We start from the raw sequence: 21,680 nt of genomic DNA, 5'->3' as shown, positions 1-21,680 counted from the left end.
ATAATTTTCAAACTGGAGACTCAGCAGCAGCAGCAGAGGTTTTATTTTTGAGCTCAACCGTCAAAGCCTTTCAATGCTGGTACTTTACTGTCACTGATTATAATCAGCTTTATATTAAAACAAGCCACCAAAACTGGAACTGCTACCACTGAATAACGATAATAGTGTGTTGTGAACATTTTATAATACATTTCACATATTTCAACAGTGGAGAGGAAGTGATAGAAAGACACAGCTTCAACCAAGAACTGGAGGTAATTATGAATCCTGTCCTTGTCAGCATTGAAATAAGTTATTCATTATAACCTCTTATTTTTCATGTTGCCCTTTTTCTCTTTATTTGATCTGTTTGTCTCTTTGTTTCTCTAATTCTCTGTTTTCAGGAGATTATCAGAACTGTTCTGGGCAACCTGGAGAATCTCCAGCCCTTCTCCAGCACCAACTTCACTGTCTTCCCTTGTATCCTTCACCTCACATCAGTTTATCCATCCAGTTATCCTTCCTTTTTCATACCATACCCAGTACTTACACATCACACCTTTGTCCATTAAGTCATCCAAATGCACATAACTTGTCTATACAGTATTTTAGAATCACTATATTGCCAAATACTGATCACATAATACAGCTACTGATGAGCTACATTCAAGTGTAGAGGACTATTGGTACACTGTTGGCACTGTTTATTATTAACTGTAGCTACCAGATAAGAAACGGTGGATGGGAATGTCTACAGCGATGTGTAAACACAGTGAGGTGAAGCTGAGAGCATACCCGTATGTTCTTATCCTCTACTTGGAGAAGAACATGGAGAAGGGTGAGGATCAGCACACACCCAATAACACAATACAGTTAGAGCACGTACAGTAATACCCGTTGATTATTGCACTCATTGTACTTGTTTAGAAACACTGATGAAGTTGTGGTCACAGGAAAGTGTGAACACTAAGACATTATTGAAGGTTACAGATCAGCACTTTAGATCTTGGGGCTGTGTAGGCTCTATAGGCCTGTTGTGTGGGAACAGTTATAAGCGCTCAGCCATAAGGGACCCTTCACATAAGCTACTATTCAGGCATGGTGATGTCTTATGAAGATTTATTTATCTTGTTTCAGGAAAGCAAGTGGAGGAGAATTCCAAGTGTCAAGTGAGTTGATCTTCTGTTATAAGTCATTTTTCTGATACTGAATGTCCCCAGTTTAACAAAACAAAACAAAATGTCAATATTCATGTGGCTATGGTCAACATATCATCATATTGCACTTAATATTTTGTCACAGCTTGTGTACAAAATATGCATGACCATAGTTTGTGTTTTTTAGGTCGCCTGTGTTTCTGAGCCACAGCCAAAGCGTCGTAAAGACTCACCACTAGAGGACGCCATAATAAAGGATTTATTAAAGGACATGGAGGCTGAACACAGGGTTTCCTCACTCAGGTGAGTGCTCTCTGTATTACTGCAGCCTTCATCTACATTTAGTCTGCATTTGTCACATTTGACTGTAAGTAAACACAAATTTGTTTCCATGGAAACAGGACTAAATGTTCCGAAAGTAAGTTAAGATAAGACAAAAAACCTTATTAAAGTTTCAGGGCTATAGTGTGACAATACTGTCACATTTGCTCCAAAACATCCACCCTGTACTAATACAAAAACACACTGGCTCCTACTTTCTGTCTATGTGTGTCTTTCTTTGTGGTGTCTATCCATAAATGTGTCATCAAAACATAATGGCAATGGTAATCATCAAAAAGGTATACCAGCACACACCAGGAGACTAAGATTGACATTTTAAGAGATTACATTAAAAAACAAAAGGAACAAACTACAAGTTTCACATCTGATGGACCAAAGTGTGATATTTGTAGTTTGTTCATTTGGCTTTATAAAGTAATCCCTTTGTAAAAATAGTGTCAGATACCTCATACCATCATGGTTGAATGTTGTCTTTCTTTTTTTTTTTTTTTTGTTAAACAATGAGCAGTAACTATGTTTATACAGACATAATTAAGGATGGTTGAATTGATTTGTAAAACTGTCATCCCTTATGTTCTTTATTACTATTAAAAGCATCACTTGTTCAGGCTAGGATCATTCACGTTTGCACACACCTGTATGCACGTATTGTGGAGGTGAAAATAAGTGGTCTCACTCACAGACGTCCATTCTGACAGCATCTTGTTTCACAGGAACACACACACTCACACGCTTCAGTGATTCCTGCCGTTATGAAACAGACAAGAGGCGAACGGGCGCCACCTCAATCACTCTGACAGTCAGATCAGTGGGGCTTAAATGATTATTTAAAATGCACTCACACACACACACACACACAAACAAGGTTTTGTCCTCCAATTAGCCTGTATTTAGCTTATATAAACAGAATTGTCTCTGTTTTATCAGCTTGAGGAACACACACTCAGATGCACAAACCATTTAAACAAACAGCAGGGCCTCGAGCATCATTACCAGCCTCCAGGAAAACAAGTTTCATTGAGCAGCTCTCATTGCATTACATTCACCACACTGACCATCACACGTACACATACTTAATAAAGGTACCACACAGACACAAAAACTGAAAAACCAAAAATAAACATGCTATTAAAAAAAAACAATTACTGTACATGTTTTTTTAAATATATCAAGCTTGACAGGGGTGTCCTTTCTAATCTTAGAAGCTTCCCACATACTGCTGAATCACTGATGGCATTCATCTGTGTGTGTATTAGTGTCTACATGATGCCCCGGAGAGACAGCTGGTTTGTTTTTTTGTTAAACCTGCTGGAAAAATGGGAACAGAAAGAAAAGTTTCTCGGGTTTGAGTTGAGTTTCAAAGAACAAGTGGGGACGTTGAACGAACAAAAATAGACAACTTTTTGCTCATCAGCACTTTCTTTGTTTCCACACATCTTTAATGTCATTGACTGTAGTGCGGTTGATAAGAAAGTGTAAAAGAATGTTATTTTAAATATATTTATAACATAACGTATAATTTAACAATGGTGAACCTAAACTGTATGTTCAGGTTGATGATTGGAAGAATGTGGACCCCTTCTTCTTTTTCTCCTACCACATCAGGAAAGACCCTTTTCAAGTTTGTTCTCCAAATGTGAAATACTACTACTGCTCTTGTACCACTCTTTGCTCAGTCACCTCTGAGGCCTGCTCGCTCACTTGTAAAACCCTGAAATGACAGCTGGTGCTCATCCCGAGTCTGAGCAGCTATGACCCTGTCCTGGTCTACTGTTTGAGTCAGAAAGGTTTCCGCTACCTTCTTGGCCTCGTTCCTTTGGGAGAGTTTCCCCTAAAATGTTCTACTCTAAGGCAGGCCTCCTTTTCTGTGTTCTCTGTAAATAAATGAAGCAGAAGACCACGATGCTTGTGGCCCTTTTTGTGGTGTATTTGACTCAGACTTTGGCAAAAGAATAGAAATTGTTATATCCTTTAACACTTGTAACAAGGTAAGGTGTATTTTTATATAGTTTCAGTCAATTCAATTCAATGATGTTTTAGCTATGCTGCTATAGGTCCTTCTGCCTTTGTCTGTAAACCATGGATACATTATTAAAGGTGGATACCAGACCAAAAATGGTGCCCATTGCTCAGCTGGCCCATACAGCCAAATCATTTCTAGCTTCCAGGTTTGCCTCTGTGTTATGCGGAATATGCGCAGTAGTATTTCCCCAGTTCAGCTCATAGAATTTACACTGTGATGACGTCACAGGTTTTTAAATAACTTTTCTCAACTCAAGGAAAGTTTTGCAAATATAAAACCTCCATTGGTCAAAAAATCCTTATAGAAAGAGTCATAATTGACCTTGTTTGCAGTTCAAGGTGTCCTGTCAGCAGTTTTACAGACGTTTCTTTTACGATAGTGCTTTTTGGGCCGCAGGGGGATTTTTTTCACTGCAATACTGCAAGTGACCACTGGGATAATGGCTGGGCATCGGTGCCCTACCCAGCTCTTATAATACATCCATGCTGTCAACACTGTAAGATTTTTAATATTTGGGAACATGCATATCTAGTTTTATACACTCTTATAAAGTGAAAATACCATACCAAAAATTGGTCACACTCTTACTGACTAATTTTTTCATATAATTTGTTTTATATGATTGGTTTGATATACAAGTTGGATAAATTGTATAAATGAAACAGAGCTACATTTAGAAACCAAACCTCATTGCAAAGACTTGGATCATCTTTCTCTCTTCATTCTTTACCAATAAAAACCAAGTGGTCATTTACAACAGGGCAGCCTTGTACATTTCATGTGACATTTATGCATTCAGTTTCAAATTAGAATCCACATAAATAGGACTACATGTGAAAAACTCTGATTCTGATTATCATTACATAACCATAAAACCAGTCAAAAAAACAAAACAGCAACTTTATTTTTAAGTAAAAAGGAAAGTTGGTTGAATATTTAACTTGTATACAGCTTTTCAGATGTATATGTCAATCACTGATGGGCTTTCAAAAAATTAACAAAATGAATTGTTCTCTAACAGGAGGAACAGTCCACATGCAGAGGGAGAGGGTATGATGAAACCAGGACATGCTGACAAGGTGATTCTTTCTTCTTTTTTTTATTCATCATGTTCAATCTTTTACTCATCACATTTAACAGGTGAACTGATTTGTCACACTCTTACATGTCAAATAAAAAAAGACAAGTCATTTCATCCCGTCATTGTTTAGAATGAGTTGACAATTCGTCTTTCAGTTTCCATCTTACAACACTTTCTGGTTTCCTCTCTACCACATATATAAACACACACTCGTAGCATCTCTGTCTTTATTACAGCCCCCGGCTAACATTAGTGCAGACAGGTAGGATAACAAGTGTGATTAAGGTTAATAATAGCATTAGATCAGACAGAGAGTGTACATGTTTCAGTGCAATTGTGTGTATGTGGAAGAGTGTGTGTTTCTGGTGATGTGATTTAGTTTGATTAGCAACAAAATCCTAAAATTACCCTCCACCCAGCGCTCTTTTCATCCATTGCCTTTCATGTCATCTGACCCTGTTCTTTTTTTTTTATATATACTTGTCCACTCTGTCTTTTTTCTATCTCCCCCTCTATAGCTTTGCTTTTTTCCCCCAACATTTGTTTCAAGTGGAAAAAATGATTTAAACTAATTATGTGAGCCCAGCGAGTTATTTATTTTCTTAACACTGAGAGGGAAGTGCCATTACAAGGCTACAAAGCTTTAAAAAGGATTAGGTTTGAACATTGTGGTGACCTCAAGGTGGCTCAGTGGTTAGCTCTGTGATTAGTAGTGTTACCTCACAGCAAGAAGGTCCTGGGTTCGATCTTTTGCATGTTGCATGAGTTTGCATGTTGACCCTGTGTCCCATTAATACTTAAGACATGTATGTTTGGGTTAATACTCATGTCACTGCCGCTGACTAAGGCTCTGGTCAAAGAACTGGAGTTGGTCCCCAGCTAGGAATATGAATGAACACATTTTTGCTTTACCACTCAAAATGTGTGGGGTTTTAAAGCTCTGAGTCCTCAACTTCAGGCAAAAGTAGACATAAGCAGGCTTCTCATCTCTCATCAGTGACCGTTGAGTTTACCAATTAATGATAACTTATTTAAGCTATCTAGACAGCTAACTGACATTTATTTTCTCCAGTTGAGTTGTATTGCTTTTCACTGACTAATGTTACATAGATAAATCTTAAAAATACATTTGTTATACATATATCCTACTAACTTAGTGCCGTGTAACCTTAGCCAAACTCTGATATAGCATTCAGGACTGTTGCTACACTAGTGCTGAACAGGGATTTGTCATTAGCTAACCGAGTTAGCTAATGACACGCTAATTCATCTCCTTGGAAGTAATTGCTAGCTAGCTACTAAAGGTGCTAGTTCGCCAGGCTTGCTAACATTAGCGGCTCACAATAAAACAGTTAGACATCATTTAACGCATTCCTCACACTTTTTTGCTGTTGTATTTTTGGTTTTGGAAAGGCAAAAAAAATAAACTGCACAAACTCTTACATATTATCACTCTTACTGCAGTCCCATACACGCTGTGTAAATATGAAGCGATATCCAAAGCTGGCCACAATTGCTAAGATACTGGACAATTGCTGTTTGGGTGCTAACAGTCAGTTAAAATACATTTGTTCACCAGAAAGAATCAGGTGTCAACAGTCCCAGGGGAAGTTCACAAGATGTGCCTCCTGGGACAACAGAGGACATGAAGGAGGAGGAAGAGGACAACGAGGAGGAAGAGGACGACGAGGACGACGAGGACGATGAGGAGGAGGAAAGTGATGAAGACGAAGGGGATGTAGATTCTGTCCCCGGGTCACCTGACAAGCCAGGAATCCTGTCTCAACTGGCCAGGTTGGTATAAAAGAACAGTGGTGAGTGAGCGGCTATACTACAGTAGCCAGCAGATACCTTTAAATTGTTAGTCTCTCACATACTACAGGCCAAAGCTGACAGATAACACAACAGCACATCAGTTAATCTGCAAGGATAAGAGTCAGACCTGTGGAGATGATTGAGATTACAAAATATTTGATTGACTTTTTACACAGGAGCTGATTAGTGCTGCAGATCTGCAAGAAAAAAAGCGTTGTCAAAGACTAAAATGGATTGGGGAAATCCAGCTTTTATGAGTAGAAATCATAATATCTTTGCGCAATGTCTGTTGAGACAAGCTAAGACACCAGATGTCCTCAGGCACATCAAAAATAACTCCACTTTGAAAGAGCGTGCCAAACAGTCTTACAAATGTAGCCTTTTTAAGTTAGTAAAGATTTACAGTAGCGTCCATATGAACATACATCAGAACAAGTGTGCAGTTTATTCACTAGAACCTGTCTTTCTCTTTGCAGACATATGTTCCCCTTCTCCTTGTTCTTCAGAGATCTGTGAGAGTTTAACTCACTGGGTTTGTTTGGTTAAAGTTCTGAAAACAAAAAGTGTTTAAATTTCTCCAGGAACAAGATTTCATAGGGTTTGTTCATTTTCTTGTGAATTCATCATCTTTTTCATCTTTTTCCTAAATGTTATTCTCCTGATCTCTTTACATACATGTTTGATTTTACAATATAGAGATTGTTTTTGTAAAATATGACCTGTTGCTTCAGTCCATCAGATCATCTTTCTGTTTTTGTCTTTGCTGATATGCAAATAAATATGATTACTCTTTTCATTCCTATTCCGTTCATGGTTGTTTTTTTTTTGTCTGTATACTGGATGGTTGTGTAAGTAATACTGGGCTGTGTCTTTGCTGTTTATAGTGTAATATAGTTTCTTTCTACCACACAATCAGAGATAGCTCTTCCTTCTGCATCTTCTGTTACTCCAGAAATGTGGGTATTATTTCACCCGGATCTACGTTAACCAATCTTATAATCACCCTATACAAGCTTCTCCAGTAATCATGTTTTCTTCTGTTTTAATACAATGAAAATGTGTTTAATTCAGTTTATGGATTCATATTATTAAAAATGAGCAACCAACCTGTGGTTTCAGGTTTCCTCAGCGTGCAGACTGTCAAATGAGTTCACAGGAACACATTCCAAGGCTTTATTCTAGTAATTGATGGAGACAATGCCGGCTCTTTCTTAATATTTCCACTCCTCTGTTTGTATCTGCCATAAGTGCACACCTTGAGCTTCAGTGAGTATCACCTTGTGGAAACTCCACTTTCCTGTCAATCTAAATTAGTTAAGTGTTCTACCTGTGTGTGTGTGTGTGTGTGTGTGTGTGTGTGTGTGTGTGTGTGTGTGTGTGTGTGTGTGTGTGTGTGTGTGTGTGTGTGTGTGTGTGTGTGTGTGTGTGTCAGTGTCAGATGAAGACGTCTGCATTGAAGCATTTTAAAGACATTAGATGATCACATACACATAAACCAAAAACCATATGTGTTAATTGATCCATTTTAATGAAGGGTTAGGGTTAGGGTATGTATGTATGTATGTATGTGTGCACCCATGCATGCACGTGTCCATGCTTGCATCTATGTGTTTATATATGGGGGTAAATGGGTCAACTGGACTGAAACATCATCTTAGAAACAGGAAAACTTTGCCTAATCCTCTCCTTATATTGTCATAGAGGCCAGAATAACACACACACACACACACACACACACACACACACACATCTGCTTACACACTGACAGACGTAATGATACACACACACACAGTACTTCACATAATAGACACAAGTGAATACATATACACACCTTGCACTCTACTACACACACACACACCATAGTAACGTGCATTCAATTTTTACACACACGTACACATCATATAGCCTCACACACACACACACACACACACACACAGAGACACACACACACGTACACACTGATGTTAAAATAACAGGGCAGAAGTGGAAGCGGACACATTAATGATATTATAGTGATTCAAGACGCCACGGTTTCCAAGGCAGCCGAGAACGACGGGGCCACTGAGCGATACAAACATCAGTCACCCCGCTGAGTCACACTGGAGAAATGTGTGTGTGTGTGTGTGTGTGTGTGTGTGTGTGTGTGTGTGTGTGCATTTCAAGTAGAAGACAGAGTCCTTATTTTAACACAGTTCATTCATGTCTGTCCCATCTGATGAGGTGCTGGAGGCCATTCAGATGTATAGTCTCTCTCGCTCTCTCTCTTTCCAGTTGGCATGGAATAAAAAGAACACACACAATTTACAGTCAACACACTAATAGTTTTGTGTGTGTGTGTGTGTGTAGGTGGGGGTTTAGGTGATGGTGTCACACATTCCGTTTTCCATTGACATAACTAGATTGGGAATGTTTGGGGTAGAGGGGCCATAAGATGATAATTGTGTTTTTCTTAGAAGGTGTGTGTGTGAGAGAAAGAGAGAGAGAGTGTGTGTGTACGTGACAGTGGGAGCCAGAGCATCTATCCTGCATTTGTAAATATCTTACTAAAATGTTAAAACTCACAAACATCATTTGAGTGTCATTTTTGTCCTCTGCAACTATGATTCTACAATGCAGCCTTAAAATGAAACCATCCATGTTTTCTTTCCCTTAAGTTATTATCAAGTCTTTTGTGTGTGTGTGTGTGTGTGTGTGTGTGTGTGTGTGTGTGTGTGTGTGTGTGTGTGTGTGTGTGTGTAATCATGGCCATAGCTACCAGCGAGGACACAGGCTCATGTTCAGGGTATTGTTACATTTTGTTTTATTTAAAGTTATACTGTCAAAAGGCAGATCATATTTTTAGACACAGTATGGAGAAATATGACTATTAAAACCAATGAAATCAATAAATTGTGCAAATGTTTCCACTTGGCACAGTACAAAGAAGACATTATGTTTTATGAGTTTCATGAAAAGGAACTCCTTTGTATGAATAACGACATGGAGCAATGTCCAGATTAACAGAAAATTTAACAGAATTGTCATGCCTGTTAAAAATAATTTACAGATGGAGGGTCAACTTAAGACTTTGACGTATTCTTGTAAAATCTGACTGTAAATCAGTGTTACAGTAAAAGCTAGATTTCCTTAAAACAAGTGAAAAAAATTGCCAGTGCAATTACAGTTTTTTTTAACCCTTTCCAGTGCAAAACTCCGCTCGTTGTAAGCATTTCATTATACTTGATCATTGTACCTTATTCTGTCCTAAAGAAACAGACATTTTATTTCTAGAAAATTCTAGTTTAATTCTTTTGGAAATAGTTTTAAATGTTCTTATTGCACAGACAGATTTTTTAATTCAAATAGAGACAGAAATGATTTGGGAAGCTGAGCTTTTGTAGTGGAGAAATAACCTTAAAGGCTTTAAAGAAGTATTTTGTTTTCCTGCTCAAATCTGACTTAATACAGTACTGTTCCTCTAGGGTTAAATGTTTGTCATTTCTAAAAGCCATTTGTATCTGCAGTCTGCATTTCAGAGTCTGATTCAATAAAAGACAGATGTGAAACTGCTACTGTGGCTAAAAAAAAAAAAAAAAAAAAAACATACAGTCATTACTGCATAAAGATACATCTGCGATTCGAAGATTAGTAAGTAAAACAAAATGAGTGTTTAAATTACACTAACTGGGTCACCTCCAGCTACTGATAATTGACTGTGATTTCATCATTTATTTTGTTCCTTGCAGTAAATCTCTTTGCAAGTCATTGATAGGTCTTATTGGTAGCGTCTCTGTGGGATTTGCAGGACCACAACTGTCCGGGAAGACGAGGAAAGGCTTGTTGAAAAACCAAAAACACTGAAGTAACCTCAGGAGAGGAAATTAAATTTTATCCCCCCTTCTGATGATTGGAGTAGCTGATCCAGCAAGTAAGACATTTGTTCCTTCACCCTGAAACCTCATGGAAACCCACTAAAAGTGAACAAAGGGAGCCCATTTTGGGTCTTTGGCAAAGCTTTTAAAGAACTGAAACATATGGAGGGAGACAGGGACAGTCATCAGTGGTCAGATGTGGGAACGTTTGCCCCTTTTCTTAACCATGTCACAGTAACTGCTGCAAAAAATCCAACAAATCATTGAAGAAAGACCCTATTAAAAAGATTTCTTTATCCACTGCATGTTGGTTGCTAAGCTGACCTCCTCTGTTAAAGACAAGGAAGAGAAGAAGCAGATCCAGGCGTTGCCCAGAATATACCCATCATGTGCCACACACACACACACACACATACACACACACAGAGTTGACCCAAACCCACAATATCTTCTGACCCGACCCTGCCCTTCCTCCTGCAGCCACAAATGGAAAACCCAGGCAGAGTTTGTGTGTGTTTCTGTGTGTGTGTGCTTTTATGACATCTCCAATTCAATTCAGTTTACTATTTAAATTGTTATGTGTATCAACTGGCAGTCGAGGCCTAAAATATTATTTTTTCTGTAATTTTGTGTGCGTTCATGGCTTTATACGAGCATGTGTGAGTGTGTGTCTCCTTGCATACATGTGTGAGGTAAAGTTGTGTGTGTTCCTACTATTGTGGCAGCGCGTTGATGGAAAACCTATCTAGTTTTCCTCTGTGTCACAGCGGTCCCCCTAAAGGTTTCAAACAGAGAGCGAGGAGGGGGAGGGCAGAGGGAGGCAGAGATGGTTACACACTCCAGGAGAAAGACGAAGACGAAGTTAAAGAGGATTTGAATTTTTTAAGTTTTTTTATGGGTTTTAAAAGACTGGTCACAAAGAGAAAAAGAGGGACCTGTATGAAAGGTAAAGAAAAAAAAAAAAAAAAGATTCACACACTCTCAGCTCTCTAATTATGGGTGTGTCCAAAGCTACTGTATAAGTGTCTCCGCTCTTACCTGTGTTACTTACATCCCTGCACAGGGCTCAGAACAGACACACTCATACACACCTGTCAGTCGACACACCTGCTCTGCACTCATCCAGGCTCCACAAGCTGCGTCTCAAGGTAAGACTGAGCTCCTTTTTACACCTGACTTTAAGTTAGGCTTGACTGTTGGTGGGATAGACTTCTAAATCATTTGATTTAAAGAGAGTAAGTGAGAGAGAGAGAGAGATTCTTTCCTATATATTTTAGAAGAACAGTCTTGTACAAGCCAGACTATATTGAAAGAGTGGTACATTTGGGGAAAATACACCTGTAAACCCTTTTCATCTCTCATCTCTCATCTCTCTACTAAATGTGTGAGTTGTACGTCTTTCTTACCTCTCTCTGAAATACACATAAGTTTTACAATTTGCAGAGAGGGTTTTGTAGTGTTCAGCTGACAATTCAGCTGATTTATTGCACTGAACATTAGTGCTAAGCATTATTATTCCAATGACATGTTAATTTGAAACATACTGGCATTTTGAGGATTTATTTCCAACTCTCAGTGGGACTACATACACTAGATAATGATTATATATTACTGTATTAGCATTTTCTGCTGAGTTAATTTAGAAATTAGAAAGCCAGATTGCATTCATGTAATTATGCAAGCCGTCACAGCAGTCTCTATGTAAAGCAATTATAAATTATCACTGTTTAAACAATCCAAAATAAATTGATCTATTGTGATTTCAAGGTCAGTCACAGTTTTTAGACACTACAACCCTGAACTATGATATTTAATTTAATATTTGAACGCAATTTATATTGAAACATTCTGAGCTTTCTTGCTGAATGTTACATAATCAGAAATGACAAGTTATGTAAGCTATAGTGCCTTTTCCCCACAGGTTTAGGAAAGTCTTTTATCACTTCTTTGGCCATCTTTGCTATTCTCACTTAGCCTTCGAAAGATTGGAAACTGACCAATTATAGGTTTCTGAGTGTGCCTATTCTGTATACGCTGTCTTGGTGGTCTTGTATTTCCAGAATGAACACCAGCCCTCCCACTTTCACCTCCTATAGCCATTTGTAGCATATTACAACCCATTTTCCTCAAAGACAAACCAAACCTTCAGGCATGGAAACCCCACATAAGAGGAAAAAGCCGGGCATTTCCCCCTTCCCTACCAGCTGACACAGGGTTAATTGCCGTACACACACACACAGAGTCTTGACCCGTTAATTTGGTTGTACCGGCAGTGTTAATTGCTCCGCTCCACCATCACCACAGCTGGTGATTCCCAACGCTCCAAGTTGGAGGGAAACGGAGCTGGAAAGAGCTGCCATTTTCGAGGGCAAGGGTCAGGCACATGAAATTCCCAGGAAAACATGACTTTATTGTTTACACACGTGTTGGAGCGTGTGTGTGTGAGAGGGGGGCATGAGCACGTGTGTATACAGACATTCACACAGGATACAAAACATATAGTTTAAGTCAGGACTTTCATTCATGTATAGTATCTGACTATGTATATGCTGTCATGTATGCAGCCTACGTGTGCGTCTGTATGAGTCGGTGTGAGCTAACGTGTACGTGTGTCGGCAGGTAGCTGTTAAATGAGGCAGACTGAAAAGATTAAGAGACTATTGTTTTTATTCACATTAGCTGTTCTTTAGCTGAGTGACACACAGGCAGATGTGCGGGATGGGAAATCACCTTGGTAGATGAAAGATGGAGCTCAGGGCAACTCTTTGATTTGAGAAGCAGAAGATCACCTCAGGTTGTGCGGACACTCAATCACAACTTCTGCTGTTTATTCAGTTCAGGAAACCACGTTGAGATGTGTCTGAAGAAGCACTGGTTCCTAATTTTTGTAAGTCACAGGGAAAAACATAAGGATTTGAGAAAAATCAGAAAAATAAGCACATCCCCCACCCCCGACCGCCAGTCTTTTTAATCATCTCACAACTATTTGCATGATTGTGGAAATGTTTTTGCATAAAAACCTCTTTATGGGCTAAACCTAACCCTAACCCTAACCCCTAACCCTAACCCTAACCTCCCTGACGTAATTTACTCTTCTGTTTGGATCCTCCAGGCTACCATCCAGATGTCGCTGTGCCTGACCTCACATCTTTTCCTGCTGGTCCTACCAGTAATGTCACTGATGCTGCTCTTCTCTCCAATTGGTTGGAGCTATGAGAACCTCACCCCTGGATGTCACCTGTATCGTAAGTTTTACACACATACATTCACAGGGTCTCCAAAAACATTTATTTATTTTGTGCATATTTTCATAATGAAATAAGCTTTAAAATAAAAAAGCAAATAAGTTTTGGGGGTTTATGGAAAATGTGGTCATGAAAACAGTAGAGTCAACGGTTCCTCTAGTTGTCATGTAAAGTTTGTATATTGTAGATGAAGGTATCACAGTCAATTTAACAATGATGTACTGATATATTAAAATCTGTACCTTCATGCCTGCTCATCCATCCTTTTCCTCCAGCCTTCAACGTGACCATCCGCAGTGACCGTCGTGGCACCTGTAAAGGCACCCACTTGGTCCACGCCTGCGTCGGCTACTGCGAATCCAGCGCCTTCCCATCCAGATACTCTGTACTGGTGGCCTCCAACTTCACCCACAACATCACCTCCGCCTCACGATGCTGCACCATCAGCAAGGACGCCAAGGTAAGAGATCTGGATGATAACGGGAGATGTACTTCATTATCATTCTATCATTCTATCATTTCTAACCATTGGCTTATTGTCTCCTCAGGTCAAAGTTCGCCTGGACTGCCCTCGAGGTCGTCACCATGATGAAATAGAGATCCTGACAGCGAAGGAGTGTCGCTGTGACATGTGCCGCAAGTCCCGCTACTGATACATCAAGCCAACATGCTGCATATCAAACATACACCAGGATAACAACCAAATTACAGTTCAGTCAGTCCAGCGGTACAAAACTTGGGTAAATAACTGAAAAATTTGAGAGGGCAGAGTTATTTTCAATGACGCATCAGTAACTATCCTTTTTCTATCTATAGTTTGTTGACTTGTTCTGAATGTTGAAGAAAATACACTTTAACTTATTGATTTAAAATGAATTGGCCTTCCATCATGTTACTGTGAAAACCAGGGTTAGGGTTAGTAGTCATTACTTTCTGAGCTTTCTAAATTTGAGAATGAAATGAAAAATTCAAGCAGTAAAACCTGAAATGGCCATTATGGACTTTTGTATATGTGTTCAGATGTACTGTTTGTAAATGTATGTGTGTGTGTGTGTGTGTGTATGTGTGTGTGTGTGTGTGTGTGTGTGTGTGTGTGTGTGTGTGTGTGTGTGTGTGTGTGTGTGTGTGTGTGTGTGTGTGTGTTTCTGCGAGGGAGGCTTTTTAGGAAACTTGATTGGTACACATTTGTGTTTCTGTCACACTCACTTCAATTAAACTGAACCTTTTATTTTACATATTTTTGCTTTGAGGTTTGGCAAACACTTGACTTATCACGCAGCTAGAAATTAAATTAGCTACATTCCCCTTCCCACTGAGTGACTTTTAAAAAGTGTAAAAAGAGTGTAGTATTATAATCAATCAAATTGATTTCACCTCTCTTTCATGTTTAAATGAACGAGAACATTACACTGACAGTTAAGACAGGGGTGCTGGTTAACGGGTCATCACCTAATTCACCTGCATTAAACAAAAAGAGTCAAACAATTGTAAACCTAACTACAATAACCACTAAACACAGACAAGAGACTAAAGAATGTACAAATTTTATTTATATTTATGAATTTGAACTTAAGGACATTTTGTAAATAATATCTATTGATGAAACCAAAGAATGTTTGTTAAAATGAAAAAGAGAAAGACTGCACTGTATAATTTGTGATGAAACTGTATGTCAATAAAATTCTATTCTGCAAATGTAAATTGATTTAAGTGATTTCTTGATTTTTGTTCTTTCTTCACACATCCGTTTGTCTTTTTATCCTTATGAGGGCAATCATTGACATTACTCTATTGTGGTGAGAGTTTGTTGAAGCAGACTCACAGAGATAGGGATGACTACAACGGACAAAGCAACACTTGATTTGCTGAAGTAAGAGTGGCCGAGAGCAGGTAGCTACCACTTACCTGATTGAACAATCTGGCAGGGAGTGGAGGGACATTTATTTGAGCAGTGGGCAATGAGCTGATTGCTGCCAGGTGTGCAGATAGGCAAGCTAGATCCAGGAAGCCAGGTCCAGGACATACGAACATAGGCGAACACAGAAAAATAACAAAACAAACCCCAAAACCCAGCTGAACCATGACAAATGTATCCCCTAGCCTCTTACCCTAACCTTAACCATAATAACCAAATGCCTAATTTCCATCCTTACCCTGAACCAAACCTAAACCCAATTAAAAAAACAAATCTTAACCCTCTCTTTCAAATTGCCCTTTACAATTGTGGGTACCAGCTGAAATATCCTCTCAGCACAGAAATGTCATCTCAAAAATAAAAGAAAGGTTCTCTCAAAGATAGAAAGACATGCACACACACTCACTATGTATATTTTCCTTTAATTGCTGGGCTAACTTCAGCTGATGAAGTTGAAAAAGGCAAAAGCCCAAGCAAAAGTGGTACTTGATCTTTACAGTTAATATTTGCTTTCTCTTTACACATATAATGCGAACGTGTCTTCTTTCAGACCAAGTGTTCTGAAATCCTGCATAACATCATAAGGTGTAAAGAATAAGGAATCACAGAGCTCACTTTGTTCATTTCTTTTTCCTTTCTTATTTACAGACATACATAACCACAAACACATGGTATTTAGTCCACAGAAACATGTATTGTTGGGTCACTGATATGAAATTTATGATCATACTGATTTATTGTTATTCTTTATAACTGTATTTCAGGCCATTTTCTGTTATTAGAGACACTATACCAACCTATTCCAGAATTAGACCAATGCTCTCACACTCTGACCTGGGAAATGTCATTCACATACTTATTTTCTCTAGACGTGGCTACTTTTCTCCATTGGCTCACTGTTCGTTTTAGAATTGATTTTAAAATATTACTGGTCATGTATAAAGCACATCTGGGTACATACAACAAAGCTACATAACAAAGACGTGGACCCCATTTGAACCAGTTTGGAGCCTTAGATCCTCATTTGGGGCATCTCTGGTCATTCCAAAGTTAAGTCTTAAATCTAAAAGTGACTGTGCGTTTGCCATCAGGGACCCTCGGCTTTGGAAGGACCCGCCTGAGGAGATAAGGCTTGCAGAGCCACTAACTTCTTTTAAATCACTTCTTAAAATCCATTTTTATCAACTTGCTTTTATGTGGTCGTCTTTTATTGCTTTAATGATATTTTTTTAATCTCTGTTGCTGTCGTTTCATAATCCTTCTATCTGCTCTCTTTATCCTAACGTTACTTTAATTCTGTGTTGATGTGGTTTTATCTTCACTCATCTTTCTGTTGTTATATTGCCCTTTGAGTATCCTACTTTTTCCACTTTGTGAACTTTTAAAGACACTTTTAAAGGTACTATATAAATAAAGGTATTATAGCACTTTCTAAGATTTCTTCCCAGAAGTGCTGTTAATCATCTCAGAAAGTCACACACAATCAAATATCTTAATTTCATAATTTTAATGTGTCTTTCATATTAAGTGTTGACAACATTGTTCTCTGAGAGTGGCATCCTGCCCTTCAGAAGGTCTCACACTCGGTGTCCTGTGTAGAGCAGACAGCACAGTGGCAGTGCAGAGCCATGGGGTAGTGGTACAGAGAAGAGATGTTGGGCTGGCAGCCCGGCAGGCGGGCAGTCATGTGACGGGTACGACTGTACGTACACACACGGTGTTGTCGCTGGATGTAGGGAGGATCGGGTACAGGTTTCTGCAGGGTTCATACAAACACACACACACACAAAGACACAGGTGGAACACTTTATTTTTTACAGGCTTTACCAACAAAGTCTCTATGCACAAAGATCCTTAACAGAAGAGGTGCAGCTGGGTGTGGATATGCATTTATTCACTTTCTTGCCAACAGGAGGACTGCCCATCATTATGCCGAAACCCCAATAGTCTGAAAAATACCCATTGCTCTGAAAATAGTATTCAGTTGGTTGCAATTTGCAACCTCACCACTAGATGCCACTAAACCGTACAAACTAATCCTTTAAAGGAAAAGTCTGGTGATATTCTCTATTTTTCTTCCCATGAAACTACCAAAACCAGCAATGAATAGAGCCTACTAACAAATATTGCCTGTAGCCAAAGCCTGATGTAGCTTTGAGTTGTTTTAGCTCCATTTGAGAAACATGATGTTTCCCGGATAATGGTCATCTGCCTTAGCAATGCAGTTTACAATCAGAGCTGTACTGAAGTAAACGTGACGCCAAATTTAGAAGAAGACTTCAGTAATATATAAGAAGCCTGTTTTGTCAGATACATATTATCAGTATCTAATAACCAATGAAGAACTGTCATTATTTATGGTTAGGTGTTCCTAACCATTAATAACCAAAGATAACAGGCTCCCTCTGTTATCTTTGGCCCTTAGTATCTTTGTGTATTTTGGTGTGCTTTTTAAAAATAATTGTGTTTTATGGTGTGACTATGCTGTGGTTAAGGTCTGGTTATGTTAGGCACAGAAACTACTTGGTAAGGATTAGGGAAAGATCATGGTTTGGGTTAAAATGATCACTTGAACTTCAGGGGAGAGCGCAACAGACAACAGGCCTTCGGAACTGTGGGCTTTGGTATAATGGCTGGTGGATACTGCCAGCAAGCATTTAGCTTAGCTTAGCATAAAGACTGAAAGTAATGGGAAACAAACTTGGCTAGCTTTTTTCTCTTGAGGACGTCAGTGTTCCCAGTAGCCAAGAAATAGTTTCAGCACACGACAACCCATAACCACAAATTGTCATTTTCATTTTGTCAATTGAGCAAACTTCCAAGCCTTTAACCTCCTGAACTTTTTCACTTGGAGGGACAAGGATAGTCTGTGTGTGTAAATGTGTGTGAGCAATACCTCCCAGGTGTGACAGCGCCCCCAGCAGGCCTCCGTAGTGATACGCAGTCCCTTGCAGCCAGGCTTCTGGGCCACAAAGGAGAACTCTCGTACTGCACAGCCTCGGAAACCGTGGAGCGTGGTGGTCGTCACAGCAACACACACCACGGCTGCCCAGGCAACCAGGAGGAGTAGGAAGGAGAGGGACATGGGATGTAGATGCATGCTGGGAATGATGGGTAGGAGATGAAATAAAGAAAGAGGGTTAAAGTTTTTATATCCCGTATTTATCAGCTACATGTGTCCTCTCCAAGGTGTCATACAGTTCACCATAAAGGGAAAAATGCCATTTATTGTCATGTTAATATTATTGGTGAAGAAATATTGTATTGATTTAAAAAATAATGAATATTATCAGGAGTTATATGTCTTGCGCTCCTCCCCTCCCTGTCATTTGTCATGTCATTTTAAAATTAGATGTGTTTTTATAACCACAACATATTAAAATATTCAGTTTGACATCTTATATGAAACAGATAATAAAAGGTTTAATTGACAATATTTTACTTCTACAGGGGAAGTTGATCCACTACTGCTCCTTTTAGACTTCCAAGAGTAATATACTGTAGAGTGTAAGAGCCAGCATGACTCCATCTGGTGTTTATTATAGTTACTACAGCCAATAGTGCTGTAACATTGTAAAAAATATATTTGTTTTAAGGGGCAATTAATGATCCGAAGATTACACTTCAAAACAACAATAAAAAAGCATCTTGATGCCATTTAAGCGAGAAATCCAACAAGGGACTGACACTCAATTTCAGCTGCATGAAAGGCATTTTTTTCTCCTGTTGTCTGGATCAGAATCAAAAGTCATTTCCTAAATGATAGTATTTTTAAAGCAAACCACATAAACTGCACTGAAATAACTTAAATCAGCTCAACTCAGCTAGGCTGCAGAGTGTTTCCCTTGTTTTAAGAAATATAGCACTGGAATAGAAATACTTTCTACATGAAAAGAATGGTGTGCCACCAACATTGCACTATGTTCACTAATGTGTACAAAGACTTCATATAGGCTATGAAACTACACTAACTGTGGTGTAAAATAGATTACTATTATCATTATGTGCAATTCTTGATCCTAAAGCAGTTCAAAGTTTCCTAATAGTGAATGAAAAAAATATAATACTAAATACCTGCACTATGTTACTTAATGAATAACAAAAACACATCTCACCTTCTCAGTTGAGGGTCTTGCAGAGATTTGAGCTGCTGGAGTCCTGTGTGTCTCTGCTCAGACAACAACCAGTGAATGGAACCAATCTGTCTTTGTTGTTGTTTTTAGAAGGCCATTAGGGCGGACGGACACTCTGACATCATAGCAATTACAATGAAATACCATTAGAGACCCCAAGCCAGAAATAATGGAGACTCCCTGGAAAATACTGATGTTTGTCTATGTTTTGTTAACCTCAGCTTGTATCTCTCTGTGTGTGTGCGCCAGTGTGTGCGAGTTCAGTTCTTGATCCAACTTTTCTCAGTGATGTGAAGAGTATCAGCACTGAACTTGACACCTACAATGACTAAATGATTTTCAGTAACATGTAGAAAGACCTGTAATTTTAAACTTTTAACCCAAAGAATTGGGTAAAATCTACATTTCTGTAACTTTAACAAGCAAGTTTATATTAAACTAATGGTGTTAACTCAGACTTTACATCACAGTGAACGTGTGAGAATGTGTGACAAATGTGTTATATCTTTGGACATAATTTTGCTACCTTTTCAGATTCCATTCATCTTTGTTATGCAGACTTTGCTAATTGAATCTCAGCACAACAATATTACTGACAGAGCAACTTTCAAGAGCTTGCTAATTAATTTTGTTCAAACATGAATGGAAATGAATGGCTACCTCAAACAAATGTAAAACTGTAGCCTGTAGTCTGGACTAAAAGAAGAGTGAATTTTGGGTTTACATTCATCAAGTGGCCAGAAACAGGACTCCAACTGAATATCAATGTTGTTATGTAGGCCTTTCTGTTGGATGTGAAAAGTAGCAACAGTTTCTCAACAAGTTCACTACTTCATCAGTTTAAAAGGTGATAATATGTCAGTTTATGTGTGCAGCTTGTTTCTGCTGCCCTCCAGTGGCCAAAAAACAGTTAATGCAGCTTTAAGGAGCTAAAACTTGTTAAAAAAAACAGTGCAAAGTCTTCTAAAACATGAATGTTAAAATATTAAAGCTTCATTAATTAATCATTTGCATGACTTGGAGGCAGCAGAGCAAGCTGAAATCATAATGATGTATCATCTTATAATGTTGTTATGCAAAACACGTTTGCAAACATGCAATTATTTACATATTGAGACATGGAGCAACATCCCATCATCATTTCGAGTTGTTTTTCAGGCTCATGTTCACCAGCTAGTCATTAAACTGCCATTTGGTGTCAGCAAGGTAGCATATTTATCAGAGCTTTTCCACTAAAACAGCTGCTGAGTGGAGTTTGCAGGCTGAAAAAAATATGCTGAAGGACAATGAAGGACAGCTGAATGTAATAGCAGAGTGAAGGGACAGTTCTTTTGTGGGTTCATCACTTGGAGCAACATCATTCACATTACACACTGTCATTTGATCTATTGTTAATATAAAAATATTGATTCATGCGAGGATGAAGATGTAGATATCCTACACAGGAGACAAGAAGGTGACACAAGAAACAGCGCAGACTCCCAGAGTGTTTTCTCAAAGTGAAGTTTCATTTTTAGCACATAGTTTTTTTTCTCCATTCTACACCCCCATGTAATGTTACGTACAGTAGTAAGCCTCTCTACATTCAAACCCCCCACCACTGTGTTGGTCCCCAAAATATACATCATCTTCTTCTTCTGCATCGTCTTAATCATCTTCTCTAAGGTTTTTCTTCAACACAACAAACACAGACCATTGGGCAGACAGTGCAAATCTAGAAATTCAGTGAAATTGCTACGTAATGCGGTTGTAGGTTTCGGTAACATTATATTCTCATTCTCATTACTGTTGCTCTGACTTATTGCCATTCTATCGTTTCTAACTCTATGTCTTTTCTTTCCTCTGTCTTTCTCCTCCTCTGTTTCATCTTCACTAACTGCTTTTTGCTGAATCAGTTCACACCTCCCCTCTGATTTAAAGCATTTGCTTAAATATTGGCCACGTGAAAACGGCCACAGATGGGAAATGTGATGGACCGAAAGCAGCAATATAATGGCTGTCTGTGAGGCGATACCAGAGCTCTCCGCACACACACTCTCTCCTTTCACGCTGCCTGTTCTGGAGCAGTTCTAGAATGGACAACAGAATTCTTGAAAGAGGAATAGTATTGTTCGTTGTCATTAAAGAATTCTAGAACAA

At 38.8% G+C, this 21,680-nt stretch overlaps 3 protein-coding genes and 1 long non-coding RNA gene across 4 annotated transcripts; 3 read left to right on the top strand and 1 right to left on the bottom strand.

The window, feature by feature from the left end:
* Positions 1 to 32: 32 nt before the first annotated feature.
* On the top strand, positions 33 to 721 carry LOC128383321 (uncharacterized). The gene is made up of 3 exons (XR_008323889.1): positions 33 to 254; positions 384 to 459; positions 707 to 721. It is a non-coding gene; the product is annotated as an uncharacterized LOC128383321 (long non-coding RNA).
* A 68-nt stretch (positions 722 to 789) lies between these two features.
* On the top strand, positions 790 to 7,186 carry LOC128384040 (glutamic acid-rich protein-like). The gene is made up of 6 exons (XM_053343614.1): positions 790 to 817; positions 1,117 to 1,148; positions 1,324 to 1,439; positions 4,523 to 4,580; positions 6,162 to 6,376; positions 6,874 to 7,186. Exons 1-6 carry the CDS (start codon positions 808 to 810, stop codon positions 6,911 to 6,913), a joined length of 471 nt encoding a protein of 156 aa, XP_053199589.1. The 5' UTR covers positions 790 to 807; the 3' UTR covers positions 6,914 to 7,186.
* A 6,186-nt stretch (positions 7,187 to 13,372) lies between these two features.
* gpha2 (glycoprotein hormone subunit alpha 2) lies at positions 13,373 to 14,146 on the top strand. The gene is made up of 3 exons (XM_053343615.1): positions 13,373 to 13,493; positions 13,769 to 13,953; positions 14,042 to 14,146. The coding sequence occupies exons 1-3, from the start codon at positions 13,373 to 13,375 to the stop codon at positions 14,144 to 14,146; spliced, it is 411 nt and encodes a 136-aa protein (XP_053199590.1).
* Positions 14,147 to 16,975: 2,829 nt separating this feature from the next.
* Positions 16,976 to 18,508, bottom strand: LOC128384008 (glycoprotein hormone beta-5-like). The gene is made up of 2 exons (XM_053343590.1): positions 18,305 to 18,508; positions 16,976 to 17,164 (listed from the first exon to the last, which is right to left on the bottom strand). The coding sequence occupies exons 1-2, from the start codon at positions 18,506 to 18,508 to the stop codon at positions 16,976 to 16,978; spliced, it is 393 nt and encodes a 130-aa protein (XP_053199565.1).
* Positions 18,509 to 21,680: the final 3,172 nt, after the last annotated feature.

Source organism: Scomber japonicus, chromosome 22 (assembly GCF_027409825.1).
Source record: "Scomber japonicus isolate fScoJap1 chromosome 22, fScoJap1.pri, whole genome shotgun sequence".
NCBI lineage: Eukaryota > Metazoa > Chordata > Actinopteri > Scombriformes > Scombridae > Scomber > Scomber japonicus.
This window is presented reverse-complemented; position numbering and strand designations above follow the sequence as displayed.